The 15,472-nt window shown below is 36.0% G+C and overlaps 1 protein-coding gene across 34 annotated transcripts in view; it reads left to right on the forward strand.

Annotated features, from left to right (window-relative positions):
• The window catches only part of CDC42BPA (CDC42 binding protein kinase alpha), a 327,482-nt gene that overhangs the window by 183,810 nt on the left and 128,200 nt on the right, over window positions 1–15,472 (forward strand). For all 34 annotated transcript variants that reach the window (XM_017966458.4, XM_078356686.1, XM_078356692.1 and 31 more), the window contains 2 exons: window positions 1,604–1,726; window positions 11,015–11,148. In XM_017966458.4, the coding sequence (XP_017821947.3) occupies window positions 1,604–1,726; window positions 11,015–11,148 (257 nt within the window). The remainder of the gene's footprint in view (window positions 1–1,603; window positions 1,727–11,014; window positions 11,149–15,472) is intronic.

Consider the following 15,472-nt stretch of genomic DNA (forward strand, 5'->3'; position numbering starts at 1 on the left):
GGCTGGAGTGCAGTGGTGTGATCTTGGCACACTGCAACCTCCACCTCCCGGGTTCAAGCAATTCTCTTGTCTCAGCCTCCCGAATAGCTGGGACTACAGGCACACACCACCATGCCCAGCTAATTTTTGTATTTTTTTAGTAGAGACGGGGTTTCACCATGTTGGCCAGGATGGTCTCGATCTATTGACCTCGTGATCCGCCCACATTGGCCTCCCAAAGTGCTGGGAGTACAGGCTTGAGCCACTGCGCCCGGCCTCTCTTTATTTTCTACTCCCAGTTTAGATGTCTTTAAAGAAAATAAAAATAATGGATGTTCTTTTCAAAATAATAAATACAGAAAAGGACCAATCTTTTATCATGTTTTGAACCCAAAAAGAAAGAAATGTATAAGAAATACTTATTGGATGCAGAAAATCAAGATCAGATGCACAATATAGTGTATCTTAAGCCTTTAATTCAAATTAACAAGAATTTAGTGACTGCCACACGTATAGAGATTGCAATTTACGCACACATGTACACATGCACACACAAAGTAATCAGTAATGATTTGCACTAACTCATAAAGAATTATGGTAAGGGAGACACTTACTGTGTAAGAATCCCTCCACAAATAGCAAAACACTTATTTTAGAACGAAGGGCAATTTCATTTCTGATGTTAAATGCTAAAAAATGTTTTCTTTGTTCCATATCTTTGATGATATCTGGGAATAAACCTAAGCAGAGTTACAGTTTCTTTAATACTTTGTATTTTCTCATTAGAACTACAAGATAAGTTAATAATTTCTATTTTAACTAAATAGATCAGCCATAGTTACCTGTAGATGGGCTTCAACTTTAAGACATAAAATTTGGAAGGCCAGCACTTCTGCATATGTATATTAACATGCCTAACCCTCCATTTGTGCATGAGATTCAGTTCTTCATACAGCATCTGACTCACGTACCAGGCTTTTGAGATATCACATGGTGATGTTCTTACTAGGAGAAAAAGGGGCTACATGGTTGATTCATCGGCAGAGTACACCAACAGTATTTAAAACCAAAAATATCACATATTAGAAGGTGGAGTCTTTCATATATATATGTATTATAATTTTGAAGACGTGTGCAGTGGATTTGTTTTTTTTAAGATAGAATTTCACTTTGTCTCCCAGGCTGGAGTGCAGTGGCGTGATCAGAGCTCACTATCACCTCAACCTCCTGGGCTCATGCAATTTTCCCACCTCAGCCTCCTGAGTAGCTGGGACTTTAGGCATGTGCCACCATGCCCTGACATTTTCTATGTCTTTTGTAGAGCAAAGGTCTCACTCTGCTGCCCAAGCTGGTCTCAAACTCCTGGACTCAAGTGATCCTCCTGCTTTGGCCTCCCAAAGTGCTGGGATTACAGGCATGAATCATGCCTGTAAAATCATGCCCCCGGCCTGATTTTTTATGACTTAATTTTTACGACTTAATTTTTACATATTCACTTGCTTTTTGTCAATGAGTAGATGTTTTGATCTAGAAACTTGTATAAAGATTTCTCTACAAAGAAATGTAGATGTTATTAGTTTTAAGAATTTAGACCATGGTGATATTTTTACTTCTTTTTTTTAAGAGTCAACACAGACTGTCCAAGCTCTGCAGTATTCAACTGTTGATGGTCCACTAACAGCAAGCAAAGATTTAGAAATAAAAAACTTAAAAGAAGAAATTGAAAAACTAAGGAAACAAGTAACAGGTAAATATCTGTGGTTCACTGTTAATTCAATTTAGGAAATGTATAAAAAATTGTTTGTTCACACATGAAACATCTGTTGAGTACCTGTCTCTGTTACATGATGTGAGTTACATGCTAGTCAGGGAAGGTCAAATAAAAATGGGTTCTGCTCTTAAGGAGTTCACATTTTGGTCTGGGAAACAGATAAACAGATAGTTATTGCAATATATATGAAATGGCTATGAGGAAAAATAAATGGAGCTACATGGAGAGTACATAGGAGGAGCACCTAATCCAGACTTACATGAACAAGGATGGCTTTTTTTGGAAGGCCTATTCATTTTGGAATTTGTCTGGCAAAGCATATTTGTGACAAGAGGAAAAGGTGAGTGAGGAGTGAGGAAGAAGGACACTAGACACAAGCAGAGTGCGTGTGTACAGGCAGCAAGAAAGTTTTGTTTGTTTGCAGGAAGTGATTTATTAGGCAGAGAGAGACAGGGAGAAAGAGAGAGAGAGAGAGAGCAAGCTCTCATCCTTTCGTGAGAGGGGATGTTTTCTTTTGTTAATGCAGTTATTTTATCTGTATTACTAAGATTAAAACTAAATTTGATAAGTGTTTGTATACCTATTATATTTATTCATTTATTGCATTTATTCAGCAAACATATTGAGCATCTGCTATGTAACAGGCATTGTTTCAGGCTCTTGGGATGCAACATTAAGCAAAACAGACTAAACAAAAATTCTTTGCTTTGGCCTGGGTGAAGGACAGAAAACAAAAATCAGTAAATATATAACTGTGTAAATGATACAGTATGTTAGGAGGTGATAAGTGCTTTTAAAATAAGAATAGAATAAGGAGAATGAGTCAGATGTGCACAATGAGGAGTTTTATCATTTTAAGTATAGTGGCCTAAGGGTAGGCCTGACTGGGAAGGTACATGTTAGCACAAACTTAAAGAAGGTAAGGGGGTTAGCTGTACAGTTATCTGTGAAATATGTGTTCCAAGTAGAAGGAGTAGCCAGTGCAAAGACTTCTAAAATCAAATGTGCCCCAGGTGTTCAGGTAAAACACAGAGTACTACATGGCTAGAGTAGAATGATTAAGCAAGGAGAATGGAAGGAAATGAGTTAGAGAAGTAAAAGGGTGAAAGGGGCTTGTTGCCTGATCAGTAGAGCCTTACTGATTGGTGTAAGGTCTTTGGTTTTTACTCAAAATGAAATGGCAGTTTTTTGCAGCGTTTAGAAGCATTACATGATCTGAATAAGTAGAGGGTTAGGAAGAAAAAGCAGAAGGTACTACTTTAACTAGAATTTGTTAGGCCTCTCCGGAAAGGCAGTTTTAGGCAAAAATAAGTGAAAGAGAAGTAGTAATATAATGTAGCATCTTTTATAAAAATGACTTTTTTAAAATGCCATGTTAATACTTTTTTATATTAAATATGTGGTGATCTTAATTTTGAGCATTATTTATGAATGCTATTTTGTATTTTTAAGAGGCTTTACTCCTAAAAAATAACTCTGTATCTAATCTCTGTTACTTTATCTTTCCAAAAGTAAGTTATTGTAGATTGGGAACTTGATAAGTGAATCATTGACTGCTTTGGTACCAACAATAACATTAAGAGTGTCATTGAATGTCTGTGTTAGAGTTGTGTGATACTAAAAAAAACAGTAGAACAGAAGACCAGCTAGAATGGTCAGTGATTTGTCTTCAGAGAGGCAATAGGGATTTGGAAAACTTATTCATAAGCCTGTCTCTACTCTTTTTAATAGCATGTGGCTTTGAATGGCAGTAGATTTTGAAAGCTTGCTAATTAATTTTAAAACTGTCTTGAAATAGGTGGTATTGACGAAAAATATTCAAATCAACAATTAGTTGTTATGTCATTCACCAAAGTAGTTGTGAGCTTTTTTGTTAGCTCTATGTAAGAGCTAAATTTTTAACGCTTAAAATGTTTTGCTGTCATTTACAGTAATGTTCTGGCACTATACAAAGGAAACCTATGTTGATGTCTAACCCATTATATATTGATAATGATAAGTAATTCGTTTTCTAAGCCATTTCAAATGGTATTGTATTTTTAATTTTTTTGTTCATGTGTTTATTGCTAATATATACAAATATAGTTGATTTTTATATGTTTATTTGGTATTCTGTAGTGTTGCTGAACTCACTTATTAGTTCTAGGAGGGTTATTTTTTAAAAAATAGATTCTTTGGGATTTTTAATTCTGACAGTCATGTTATCTGCAGGTGGGAACAGTTTTATTTCTCCATTTCTGATCTATATGCTTTTTGTTTCCTTTTCTTGCCTTACTGCAAGAACCTGCAGCACTGTGTTAAAGAAGAGTGATGAGAAGAACATTCTAGCTTCTCAGTCTTAGGGGAAAAGCATTCATATCCCTCTGCTTCTATATTTCTAAGGGTTTTTAAAATCATTAATGGATGCTGAATTTTTTCAAATGCTTTTTCTGTATCAATTGATATGAACATATGGTTTTCAAAAAGTAACCTGTTAACATGGTAAATTACATTGGTTGATTAAAGTATTGAACCCAGCCGTATATCCCTGGTGTAAACCATGGTCATGGTGTACAGTTATTTTTATATATTGCTGAATTCCATTCCTAATATTATGTTAAGGATTTTTGCATCTATATATATGAAGGATATTAGTCTTTAGTTTTTCTTCTCTTTTCTTTCTTTCTTAAACTGCCTGTTTTTTCTTCCCTTTTCTTTTTTCTTTCTTGTACTGCCTGTTTTCTCTGTCAGTGTAGCTGGTGGCTACTGTCACCAGCAGCCACCAGAGGCCTGAACAAAAGAGCACCAGCAGGAGATCCACCTGCATGCATCCTTTCTGGAGCAGCCTTGCAGACTGAGTCAGATTTTTGGTACAGCTTCAGTGACAACCTCAATGTGAAAATCTAAGAGTTTTTAGTACTTACAGACCTGTGGTACATGGCATGCCTGTAGGCCACACACCTGGAGGTCAGGGAGTGCAGGGAGACAGAGAGCCTTGAGCAGGAGAGCATGGCAACTAGCACTGTATATTAGGGAATAGGGTGTAGGTCACTTTAAGTTTGGAAGCCAGTGCTTGAATGGTCTCTTTAAAGGAGGTGGCAGGAAGGCAGGATCCCAGTCTGCTAGTTGGGAGAGATGTCTCCAGCTTGAGCCCCTGGGGTGTGGTATAGAATTGGAAACTGCATGAAGAGTGACTAAACCCTGAGACAAGAAAGCTAAACCTGCATTCAGAATCGATGCTGAGGCAACATAAAATTATACAATTACACATGTATTATAAATGTGTGATTTATTTTAAAGTAAAATTATATATGCTATAAATTTATAAATACAGTTGATCCTTGAGCAACATGGATTTGAACTGTGTGGACCCACTTATATGCAGATTTTTTCCCAACCAAATAGAGATTGAAAATACAGTATTCCAAGTATACAAAGGACCAACTTTTCTTATGGTTGGATTTACAGGGCTGACTGCGAGACTTGAGCATACATGAATTTGGTATAAGCAGTGGGGATGAGGCTGGAACCAATCCTCCACATACACTGAGGGATGACTGTAATTTATTATAAAATTATACTACAATTGTAGGCATTCACTACACTACCTTTATCTAGTTTCTATATCAGGGAAATACTATCTTCATAAAATGAATAGGGAAGTATTCTATCTTGTTCTTTCTGCAAGAGATCATACAAAGTAAGTGTTCACTCTTTAAGCATTTTGTAGAACTCTCCATTGAAACCATCTGGGCTTGGAGATATCTTTTTGATAATTTTCAAAATACACATTAAGTTTCACAGTAGTTAGAAGGCTAGTCAAATAGAAGGCTAGTCAAATTATCTATCTCATAGTGTATAGGTTGTGTTAGTTTATGATTTTTTAGGAATTAATTCACTTGGTCTAAGTTGTCAAATATATGTGTGTAGAGCTGGCTCTGATTTAAATCATTTTAGCTGGCTTTACTTGACACCACTCCAGCAGTGGAAATGGGATCGCTGTCTCATTACAGCCAAGTGGAGCTAGAAGTATAGATTTTCCACTTGGCCATCCTTGACATCCAAGTGATGCCTTCTCATTACTGCTCAGTGGTATTGGTGATTCCAGCCCTCAGTAGGATTTCTGCAGACACTTTGGTGGGGATGGCATTATACATACACACACACACTTACATATACACATGGTAGTAATATTCTAGGCAATAGTGAAAGTTCTTAATCCCTTCTGAAACTACCCTAGAGGGAAGAGGGAGGAGTACCTTATTACTGCCAGGTTGGAGGTATAAGTGCAGGTTCCCTATGTGGTTTCCACTGACAGTGTGTGTGAGGGGAGGCTTGTTGTCAGCAGTGAAGATTAATGTCCTGTCTTTTTCTGACACCATACTTGTTTTGTTTTGTTTTTGAGACAGTTTCATTCTGTCACGCAGGCTGGAGTACAGTGGTGCTATCTCAGCTCATTGCAACCTCCACCTCTCCGGTTTAAGCAGTTTTTATGCCTCATTCTTCTAAGTAGCTAGGACCACACCCAGCTAATTTTTTGTATTTTTAATAGAGACGGGGTCTTGCTGTATTGCCTGGGCTGGTCTCAAACTCCTGTCCTCAAGTGATCTGCCCTCCTCAGCTTCCTAAAGTGCTCGGATTATAGGTGTGAGTGACCACGCCCAGCTGTTTTTCTGGCACCACTCTTGCAGATGTGTTTGAGCACCTTATTACAGGCTCATGAGGTTGGAAATCAAGCACCCCTCCCCACCCCCACCGCACTTGTCCGTCGTTGACATGGGTGAATATGGGGCCAGTTTTTTTTCTGTGATGTTTATCTCAAGTAGAACAGTTTTTTTCTTTGAGTTTTCTGTCTTCTTAGTCTGCCCCTTTCCTAATCCTTTGGCTAGAAAGAGCAGGCTTTTACTGGGGCTTTTTCTCTTTATAGCTGTTGTCATTTATGAGTTATCTTCTTTAGCTCTAATTCTGGGATATATGAACCAAGAAGAAACTCCAGAAAACTTGCCATTATGTTGTTTATCAGGTCCCAATGTCCTGAGGAAGTTTTTCTCTTCACATTTCAGAGTCTTCAGTTTGTTTTATGTATAATGTCTAGGGTTTTAAGTTGTACTTAATGGGAAGAATGAGAAGTATATCTATTCCATCTTCCCAGAACTTGAAGTCTCCAGTCTGCCAGACTAAGAGTTTAAAATGTAAGTCTGTTCATGTCACAGCTTCAACATCTATATCTTCAGTGGATCCCATTGCCTCCAGTATAAAGTAGAAATTTCTCAATTCTAATACAAGGCCCTTCATTATTATGCATGTATTTGCCTCTCCAGCTTTGTCTCTTGTTACTACTCCCTAGCTCAGTGACTGAACTATTTTTAGTTCCATCCAGTGATGTTCCACTTCCTTCATATACTGTCTTTTTCTTCCCTTTCTTTCTTTTCTTCCCTTTTTTAAAGAAAATACACATTGAAGGCTCCCTTTAGGACCTCTGCCTGATGAATAGCCCCAACTTTAAATAAGCTCTGAAGAAAAAACTATCCAAAACATCTTCAATCTGCCATTGCTCCAGATACTTCTTGAGCAGTGTCTTTGTGTATACAGTTACCCACCATTGTCTTTTTATCTTGTGTTTCCCAGCAGCAGTGTCCACCAGTATTTTTAAGTTCCTGGAAAAATGTAACAAATTTGTAATTATTGACAAGTTCTTTTTAATATTTGCTTCTTTACCATACTCTGAGCTCCTAAAAGTGAGGAGTAGGTTATAGTAGGTTTTCCTACTATATTCCTAGTTCCAAGCTCATTGCCATTATTGTATTAACAGACACTAAATATATATTGGTTGAGTATTTGCAGACAAAAATAAAAATTTTTTAAATAAAAAGTTTATACCTCATTGAATATTTTTGTATGAGAAAATAATGGGATTTTTTTTGTTTCCTAAATGAAAAGTTTATTATAATCTATAATGTATTTTGAAACTCTGATTCTTATGCTGCCTTGAGTTTGGGGGATATGTGCCTCTGTGTACCGTTTGTTTTCTCCAAACACACTCTCTCTCTCTCTTTCTCCCCCTCCCTCCCCCGCACCCCCCAACCCCCTGCCGTAGATAGGGAAGATTGATAATAAGGGAGCCTGGTTTTACTGATTATAATTAGAAGTAAAATTTATTTGCATCTCAGAAGAGTTACATAATGGAAAAAATGAAACTATGCTTCTTGTGGATCAGGGAGATGTTTTGGTTGTTATGCCAACCTCCCTCTTTCTCTAGTCTTAACCCCTTTCCAATATATAGTGTTCCACTTTGAGTACTGCTTTAATCATGCCCATTTTTTGACCCCTCAATTCCTTTAGCACATATAGCCTGCCACACAATTTGCATTTGATTTTCTATTTTATGGTTTTTTAAGAGTGTTGCTGTTGTCAATCTCCTTCAAGATGGAAACCATATGTTATATTCTTCTTCCATGCCATAAATTGCGAAGAAAATAACCACAGATGTATGATGCCTTTGTTAAGTCCTCATTACTAACAGGTTGAATTTTATCATCCTAAATAGCAGCTGTGAGCTAAGAACCATTTAGTTGGTATCAGCTAACCCAGTTTCCTAGTACAGCTTTTTCTTTTTTTCTTTTGAGACAGAGTCTCATTCTGTCACTCATGCTGGAGTGCAGTGATGAGATTTTGGCTCACTGCAACAGCCTCTGCCTCCTAGGTTTAAGTGATTCTCCTGCCTCAGCCCTTCTCGAGTAGCTGGGTTTAACACGTGTGCCACACCTGGCTAATTTTTGTATTTTTAGTAGAGATGGGGTTTCACCATGTTGGCCAGGCTGCTCTTGAACTCCTGACCTAAGGTGATCTGCCCACCTTGGCCTCCCAAAGTACTGGATTTACAGGCATGAGCCATGATGCCCGACCTAGTACAGCTTTTTCTGATTGTTCACTATAATCAGTTTTTAACAACTTCATCTAACTGTCATGGTTAATTGTGTTGGATATTTTTCATAGCCTCTGGATTTCTTTCAGAATTTTAGTCATATTTGATACTTGTAGTGGAAGTAAAGGCTCTGCTGCCTTTCTCATTTTATAGTATTTGACCAAAGGTCAAAACATTTTCTGGATTTTTTTTTTTGATCTGGGGTTTTCATGTTTTGGGAATACAAAATTCTGTGTTTTCCAAATTATAAGTGCTGTGTTTTTCTCCATAATGGAGGATTTTATTAAAGAGTGGGGGAGGGGCTATCTTTTCCAACACTTCTTAATCCAGTACCTTTTCTTTGTGCTTCTGGTACTGAGAATCTGGGAGCAGAGGTTGCAGTGAGCCAAGATCACACCATTGCACTCCAGCCTGGATGAAAGAAATTGTTGAAATTTAAAAACTGTTAAAAACTTAAAATATAAAATATCATTTAAATGTGTTTGAAAAAAATTAATTTAAATAGAAATATTCCCATATAAAGTGTTGAAATTTGATAAGGTGATAAAATACAGTTTTCTGAATATAAGCCTAAACACCATGATTAAAATGAAACACCCTGTGGTTTTTAGTTTTCTTCACATAAAACATTCATTAAATGATACTGTTTAGATACTCTGAAAACCAGTTAATATAACTTTGTCTTCAAAAGTTGTTAACTATGCTATTAATAATTATACTTTTAAAATAGCTGTTTTAAATAAATTATTAATTTATTGCACTGGATATCAGTTATTTTATTTACGGAATCTAGAATTATGCAATGCATGATACACTAACACATTTAAGTTAATTTTTAGACTGCAAGATTCATCTTCACAAGTGAATTGCTCTTCTCAGTAGGACTAACATATTAGTAACACTACTTCATTTATTGAAAGCTTCAGTCACAACAATATACAACACTTTGTGCACTGGTTCCCATACTTGAATGTACAAATGAATGACTTGAGGATTTTGTATAGATTCTGCTTCATTAGGTCTAGATTGGGGTCTGAGATTCTCCATATCTAAGTTCCTAGGGCATGTTCATGTCACTTGTCTGGGGATGTCACTTAGAGCAGGGATCCATAATTCCTGGGCCACAGACTGGTACTAGCAGAGTGGGCAACACAGCAGAAGGTGAATGACAGGTGAGTGAGCATTAGGACCTGAGTTCCACCTCAGGCGCTAATTCCCACAGAACCATGAACCCGACTGTGAACTGCTCATGCGAGGGATCTAGGTTGCACACGTCTTATGAGAATCTAACTGCCTGATGATCTGAGGTGAAACAGTTTCATCCTGAAACCATTTCTCCAACTCCTGGTCCTTGGAAAAATTATCCTCCATGAAACTGGTCCCTGGTGCCAAAAAGGTTGGGTATTGATGGCTTAGAGTAATAATGTGTAAAGAACAGAAAATATCCAGAACAGAACTGATAATGAATATTGTCTAGATTTCTCTGTATCACTGACTTTAATTCTTTGCTAGTTTACTTTTGATACCAGAAACATTTCCTATCAATATATTACATTTTAAGGCATATGTTAACATTAATAATTTTGTTTCTTAATAACCCGTTTTATCTGAGAATGTTAAACATTATTTAATAATATTAAGGGTGGAGAAGTTAGTGCAAGATTTCCTGGACTCTAGTCTTGGCTCTGATACAGATTTCACAGTGTGACTGTAGGCAAAGTATTCAACTCCCTGAGTTTCTTCATATGAAAAATAGAATTGATTTAGATTAGAAGTTTTTCAGATATTTGCTTTTTAGAAATCAGAGTTTGTTCTTCAAATAAACAGTGGTGACACTAGACTGGGTGATTTGGAACCACACTGTTAGAATCAAAACCATCTTACACAGTAATTTGACTAACATCAGCACTAGTATGCTTACCAACACTACAGTAAAACTTGCCAGCTTTTTTTGTTTGGTTTTGTTATTTTATTTGTCAGTTATTTTATTTATGGAATCTAGAACTATGCAATGTGTAGTTCTAAAATTTTTAATTGGTTTTAAAATTTTTTAATTTAGTTTGAAAATTTTTAATTGGTCTGAAGGTGCTGTTTTTGGAAGCTTTTTGGTTCCTAATGAGTAGGTAAGGCATTTCTGCATATAAATTGTACACATCTTCACACTGGCATACGCCATTCACCATCTTTACAGTGAACTGATAGGCATTTAATTGGTCAAGAGTCATACTGGTATACACTGTTAGTAGACCTAACTCCAGATTCAAAATGCTGTTTTAAAAAAAAAATTTAGTTGTTTTACCTTAGTTTCAATCATTTGATTTTATGCAAATAGTAAAAGAAACCCTGTCTTCTGTTTTTAGAGTCGAGTCATTTGGAACAGCAACTTGAAGAAGCTAATGCTGCGAGGCAAGAACTAGATGATGCTTTTAGACAAATCAAGGCTTATGAAAAACAAATCAAAACATTACAACAAGAAAGGGAAGATCTAAATAAGGTAAAAGATGTTAATAGATTGTTAAAGCCTTTTCTCTGTTTTAAATCTTGTATTATAAGAATACTGAAATTCATAATGAATTACAATAATATGTAGTATATTTTATCTTTTAAAAAGTTGATTTAAAAATTTAAGAATTATTTTGGGCTGGGCGCGGTGGCTCAAGCCTATAATCCCAGCACTTTGGGAGGCCGAGGTGGGTGGGTCACGAGGTCAAGAGATCGAGACCATCCTAGTTAACATGGTGAAACCCCGTCTCTACTAAAACTACAAAAAATTAGCTGGGCGTGGTGGCGCGTGCCTGTAATCCCAGCTACTCAGGAGGCTGAGGCAGCAGAATTGCCTGAACCCAGGAGGCGGAGATTGCAGTGAGCCGAGATTGCGCCATTGCACTCCAGCCTGGGTACAACAACAAATTGCACTCCAGCCTGGGTAACAAGAGCGAAACTCCGTCTCAAAAAAAAAAAAAAAAATTATTTTGGTGTGTGTCATTTGCTAGTAATTAATAAACTCAAATTTTTGAGGCTTTAAAGTTCAGAATCTTGTTTTTTTAAAAGTTAATAGTCAAAGGACTAGATTAAAAGTCAATGTTATTGAAAAAAACATGAATAAATAAGAAAATAGTAGACTCTTTAGTATCTATAGAAAAAATTTAAAATGCAAGCATATTTTCATTATAACTTGCTGATAAAAACATTCTTAAAAGTATAATTTAAAATTTCTTTTTTTAAATGTCAGTTTTTATTTTTAAAAGCAGCATGGATAAACAAGCTAAAGACATTTTCATAAGAACTTTGTGTAACATTATTTTAAACATCAAGAAAACTTACTGATAGCTAAGGCTCTATGGCACAGCCCAATAGAGTGAATAATATTCAAACACTAGAGAAAATACTTTTCTTGAACCACATGCTGCTAAGCACTGTGACTTTCATAAACAGAAAAATTTGGGGACTAATACTAGCCCTTGCAAACCAGAAATCAGTAGTTTATGGCATAGCGTAAGTTGTATTCAATGATGGAAGATATTAATATAATGCACTGATAACATAGAATGAATGAAGTTCTTCTGTAGAAGATTTGAAAGTCTTGGTGCCAGGAAAGAAGTGGAGGGAATTAAAAATAAAACAAGTAACCTTTAGCTGGTGAAACTAGTCAGAAGGACTAACAGAGAGAACTATTAAAGAATAGATTGAAATAGATCAGTACATTTTTACTTTCTGCTTAATGCAGTTTTCAAGCAATGTTTTGTATAGGTCCATTTAAATTCATGGCCAATTTAATAATATTTGACATTTAAAACAGTGCTCTATTTGCTTTAATAATATAGTAATATTATTGGGTTGCCATTTTGTATTTATTGGTAGGATTACTCAGCCAAATTTAGTTAACATAATAAGGGTGAAACTCTGATATCTAGATTTATAGTGACAGATACTCACCAATTTTTAATGCTTTAGTATTAAAAATCTTTTTCATGTATTTTGAGAAGATGATAGTGTTGATGAAAAGAAACAGATGATACCAATAAAGGAGTTTGAGTGATTTGCTTAATATCCCATAGTCGGTAGAAAATGATTTTTCTCTGCATTCCTTGCCAACACTTGTTATCTTTTGTCTTTAAAACAAATAGCCATTCTTTGACACCACATTGTTAATATTTGACGGATCAACGAGATAGAAAATTAACAGGGACATTTATGATTTATTTGAACTCAGACCTGGAACAAGTAAACTCAGTGAATATTTATAGAATTCTTCACCCCAGGTCCACAGAACATACGTTTTTTTCAGTGTCACATTACACCTGTTTTGAAAGTGACCACATAAATGGAAGCAAATCACTCTTCAGCATTTGCATAGCATTTCCCAGATTTAAATGAAATATTGGTTGGCTGTTTGTTATTTTCTTTTCTTATTCTTCCTGTCTCTGCTGTTCAGCACAATTATTGGCATGAAAGAGGTTTTTAATACCTATTTTTGGATTGCATTCCAGCCTGGGAAATAGAGCAAGACTCCTGTTCTCTCTCCCCCTTTCTCTTTCTCTTTTATATATATTAAAAAAAGAAAACTAATGCTGGAAGAGAAAACCAGATACCATGTGTTCTCACTAATAAGTAAGAGCTAAATCATGAGAACGCATAGGCAGAAAGAGGGGAACAAGAGATACTGGGACCTGTGGGAGGAGAAAGGAGAAGCTCAGAAAAAAACAAACAAAAAAACCTGTCAGTAACATGATAACTACCCAGGTAATGAAATAATTTGTACATCAAACCCCCAAGTCATGAGTTTACCTATATAGCAAACCTGCATGTGTATTTCTGAACCTAAAATGAAAGTCAAAATACTTAATTTTTTTAAAAAAAGTATCTGGTAAAGAAGGCGGTTTGCTTTTAATCTTAGTGTTTTTCAGTTAAATAGTTAAAAAATACTTTTTTTTTTTTTCATTTCTCTTAATTCCAGATTGATTTTCTTTGGGGCTTAAATTCTTTAAAAAAAAAAAAAAAAAAAAAGCCATTCAGTAGATGCAAAGTGACAGCTCATTATGGTTTTGATTTTTGCTTCTGTTATGATTAGTGATGTTCAGTACTTTTTCATATACCTATTGGCCATTTGTATGTCTTCTTAGAGAAATGTCCACTGAGGTCCTTTGCCCATTCTTTGATTGGGTTAGCAAATATTCTGATTTTTTATAATGCCAAACTGTTTTCTAGTATATCAACTTCCATTTCCACAAGTAGTGTATAGGAGTTTCTGTGTTCAGATTACTAGATTTATTACTTTTGGACAATCTAGTTAGTCTAAATTGAGATTTTAGGTTTTAGAAAATGTTTGGTTGTGGTCTGAATTTGCATTTCTCTAATTACTAATGAGGTCAAGTATCTTCATGTGTCTGTTGTCATTTACATTTCTTTTGTGAAATGCTTCTTAATATCTTTTGTATATTTTTCTCTTGGGTTGTTTTTTTCTTACTGGTTATAAGAATTCTTGAAAATATTTGGACATTCTAATCTTGTGAGTTATATGTGTTACAAATATTTCTTGGTGCCTTATCTTTTTGCTTTTAGGAATCTTTTTATTTAAAAACTTCTTAGGGGGCCGGGCGCGGTGGCTCAAGCCTGTAATCCCAGCACTTTGGGAGGCCGAGGCGGGTGGATCACGAGGTCAACAGATCGAGACCATCCTGGTCAACATGGTGAAACCCCGTCTCTACTAAAAATTACAAAAAAAAATTAGCTGGGCACGGTGGCGCGTGCCTGTAGTCCCAGCTACTCGGGAGGCTGAGGCAGGAGAATTGCCTGAACCCAGGGGGCGGAGGTTGCGGTGAGCTGAGATTGCGCCATTGCACTCCAGCCTGGGTAACAAGAGCGAAACTCCGTCTCAAAAAAAAAAAAAAAAAAAAAAACTTCTTAGGTTTATTGTGGCCAGATTTATCAATATTTTTATGGTTAGTGTATTTGCTATCTTATATAAGAAATCTGAGATTTTTTAAATTCTCCTAAATTTTTATCTTAAAGTTTTAGGGTCTGTATCTCAACAATTTTTTGAAAACTATGAAGATGGAATTTTGGTTAAAATTGCATTTAATCAGCTGGGCATGGTGACTCATGCTTATAATCCTGGCACTTTTGAGAGGATGAGAAAGGAGGATCACTTGAGTCCAGGAGTTTGAGACCATGTTAGGCAACAACAGAATGAGACCCAGTCTCTATAAAAAATAAAAAATTAGCTGAGTGGTATAATCCTGTAGTCCCAGCTACTCAGGACGCTGAGGCAGGAGGTTCACTTGAACTTAGTAAGTTGAGGCTGCAGTGAGCCATGATCATATCACTGTACTCCAGCCTGATCAACAGCAAGACCCTATCTCAGAAAAAAAAAAAAAAAAAAAAAAAAAAAACATTGAATTTGTAGACCAATTTAGAGAGAATTGACATCATTACAATATTGTCTTTAAGTTCTTACAATTGATATTGATTACTATTTTTCTGAATATACACACAGATTTCCAGAATAGAATGGATTGTTATCCCTTACATACAGCAAAGAATAACTACATGGCTCCCTCTGTGCCAGCTCTTATCCCCAGAGCGATATCCTGAGAGCTGGCAAGATAAAACCCTACACAGAAGGAGTCTGTATTTTAAACAAGGAGCCTTGAAAACATTTGTCTAGGTGTTTATATAGAGGAAAGAAGCAACTGCTTCCTGCTTCCTCCTCTTCTGAGTGAGTTCCTTGTAAATCTACAAAGAAGGATCTTGGGTTCTTTCTCTAACCCTTTGAAATATAGATAAATATTTCCACTGGAAATATAAGCCCAGAGTCT

The sequence above is a fragment of the Callithrix jacchus genome, chromosome 19 (genome assembly GCF_049354715.1).
Source record: "Callithrix jacchus isolate 240 chromosome 19, calJac240_pri, whole genome shotgun sequence".
Lineage (NCBI taxonomy): Eukaryota > Metazoa > Chordata > Mammalia > Primates > Cebidae > Callithrix > Callithrix jacchus.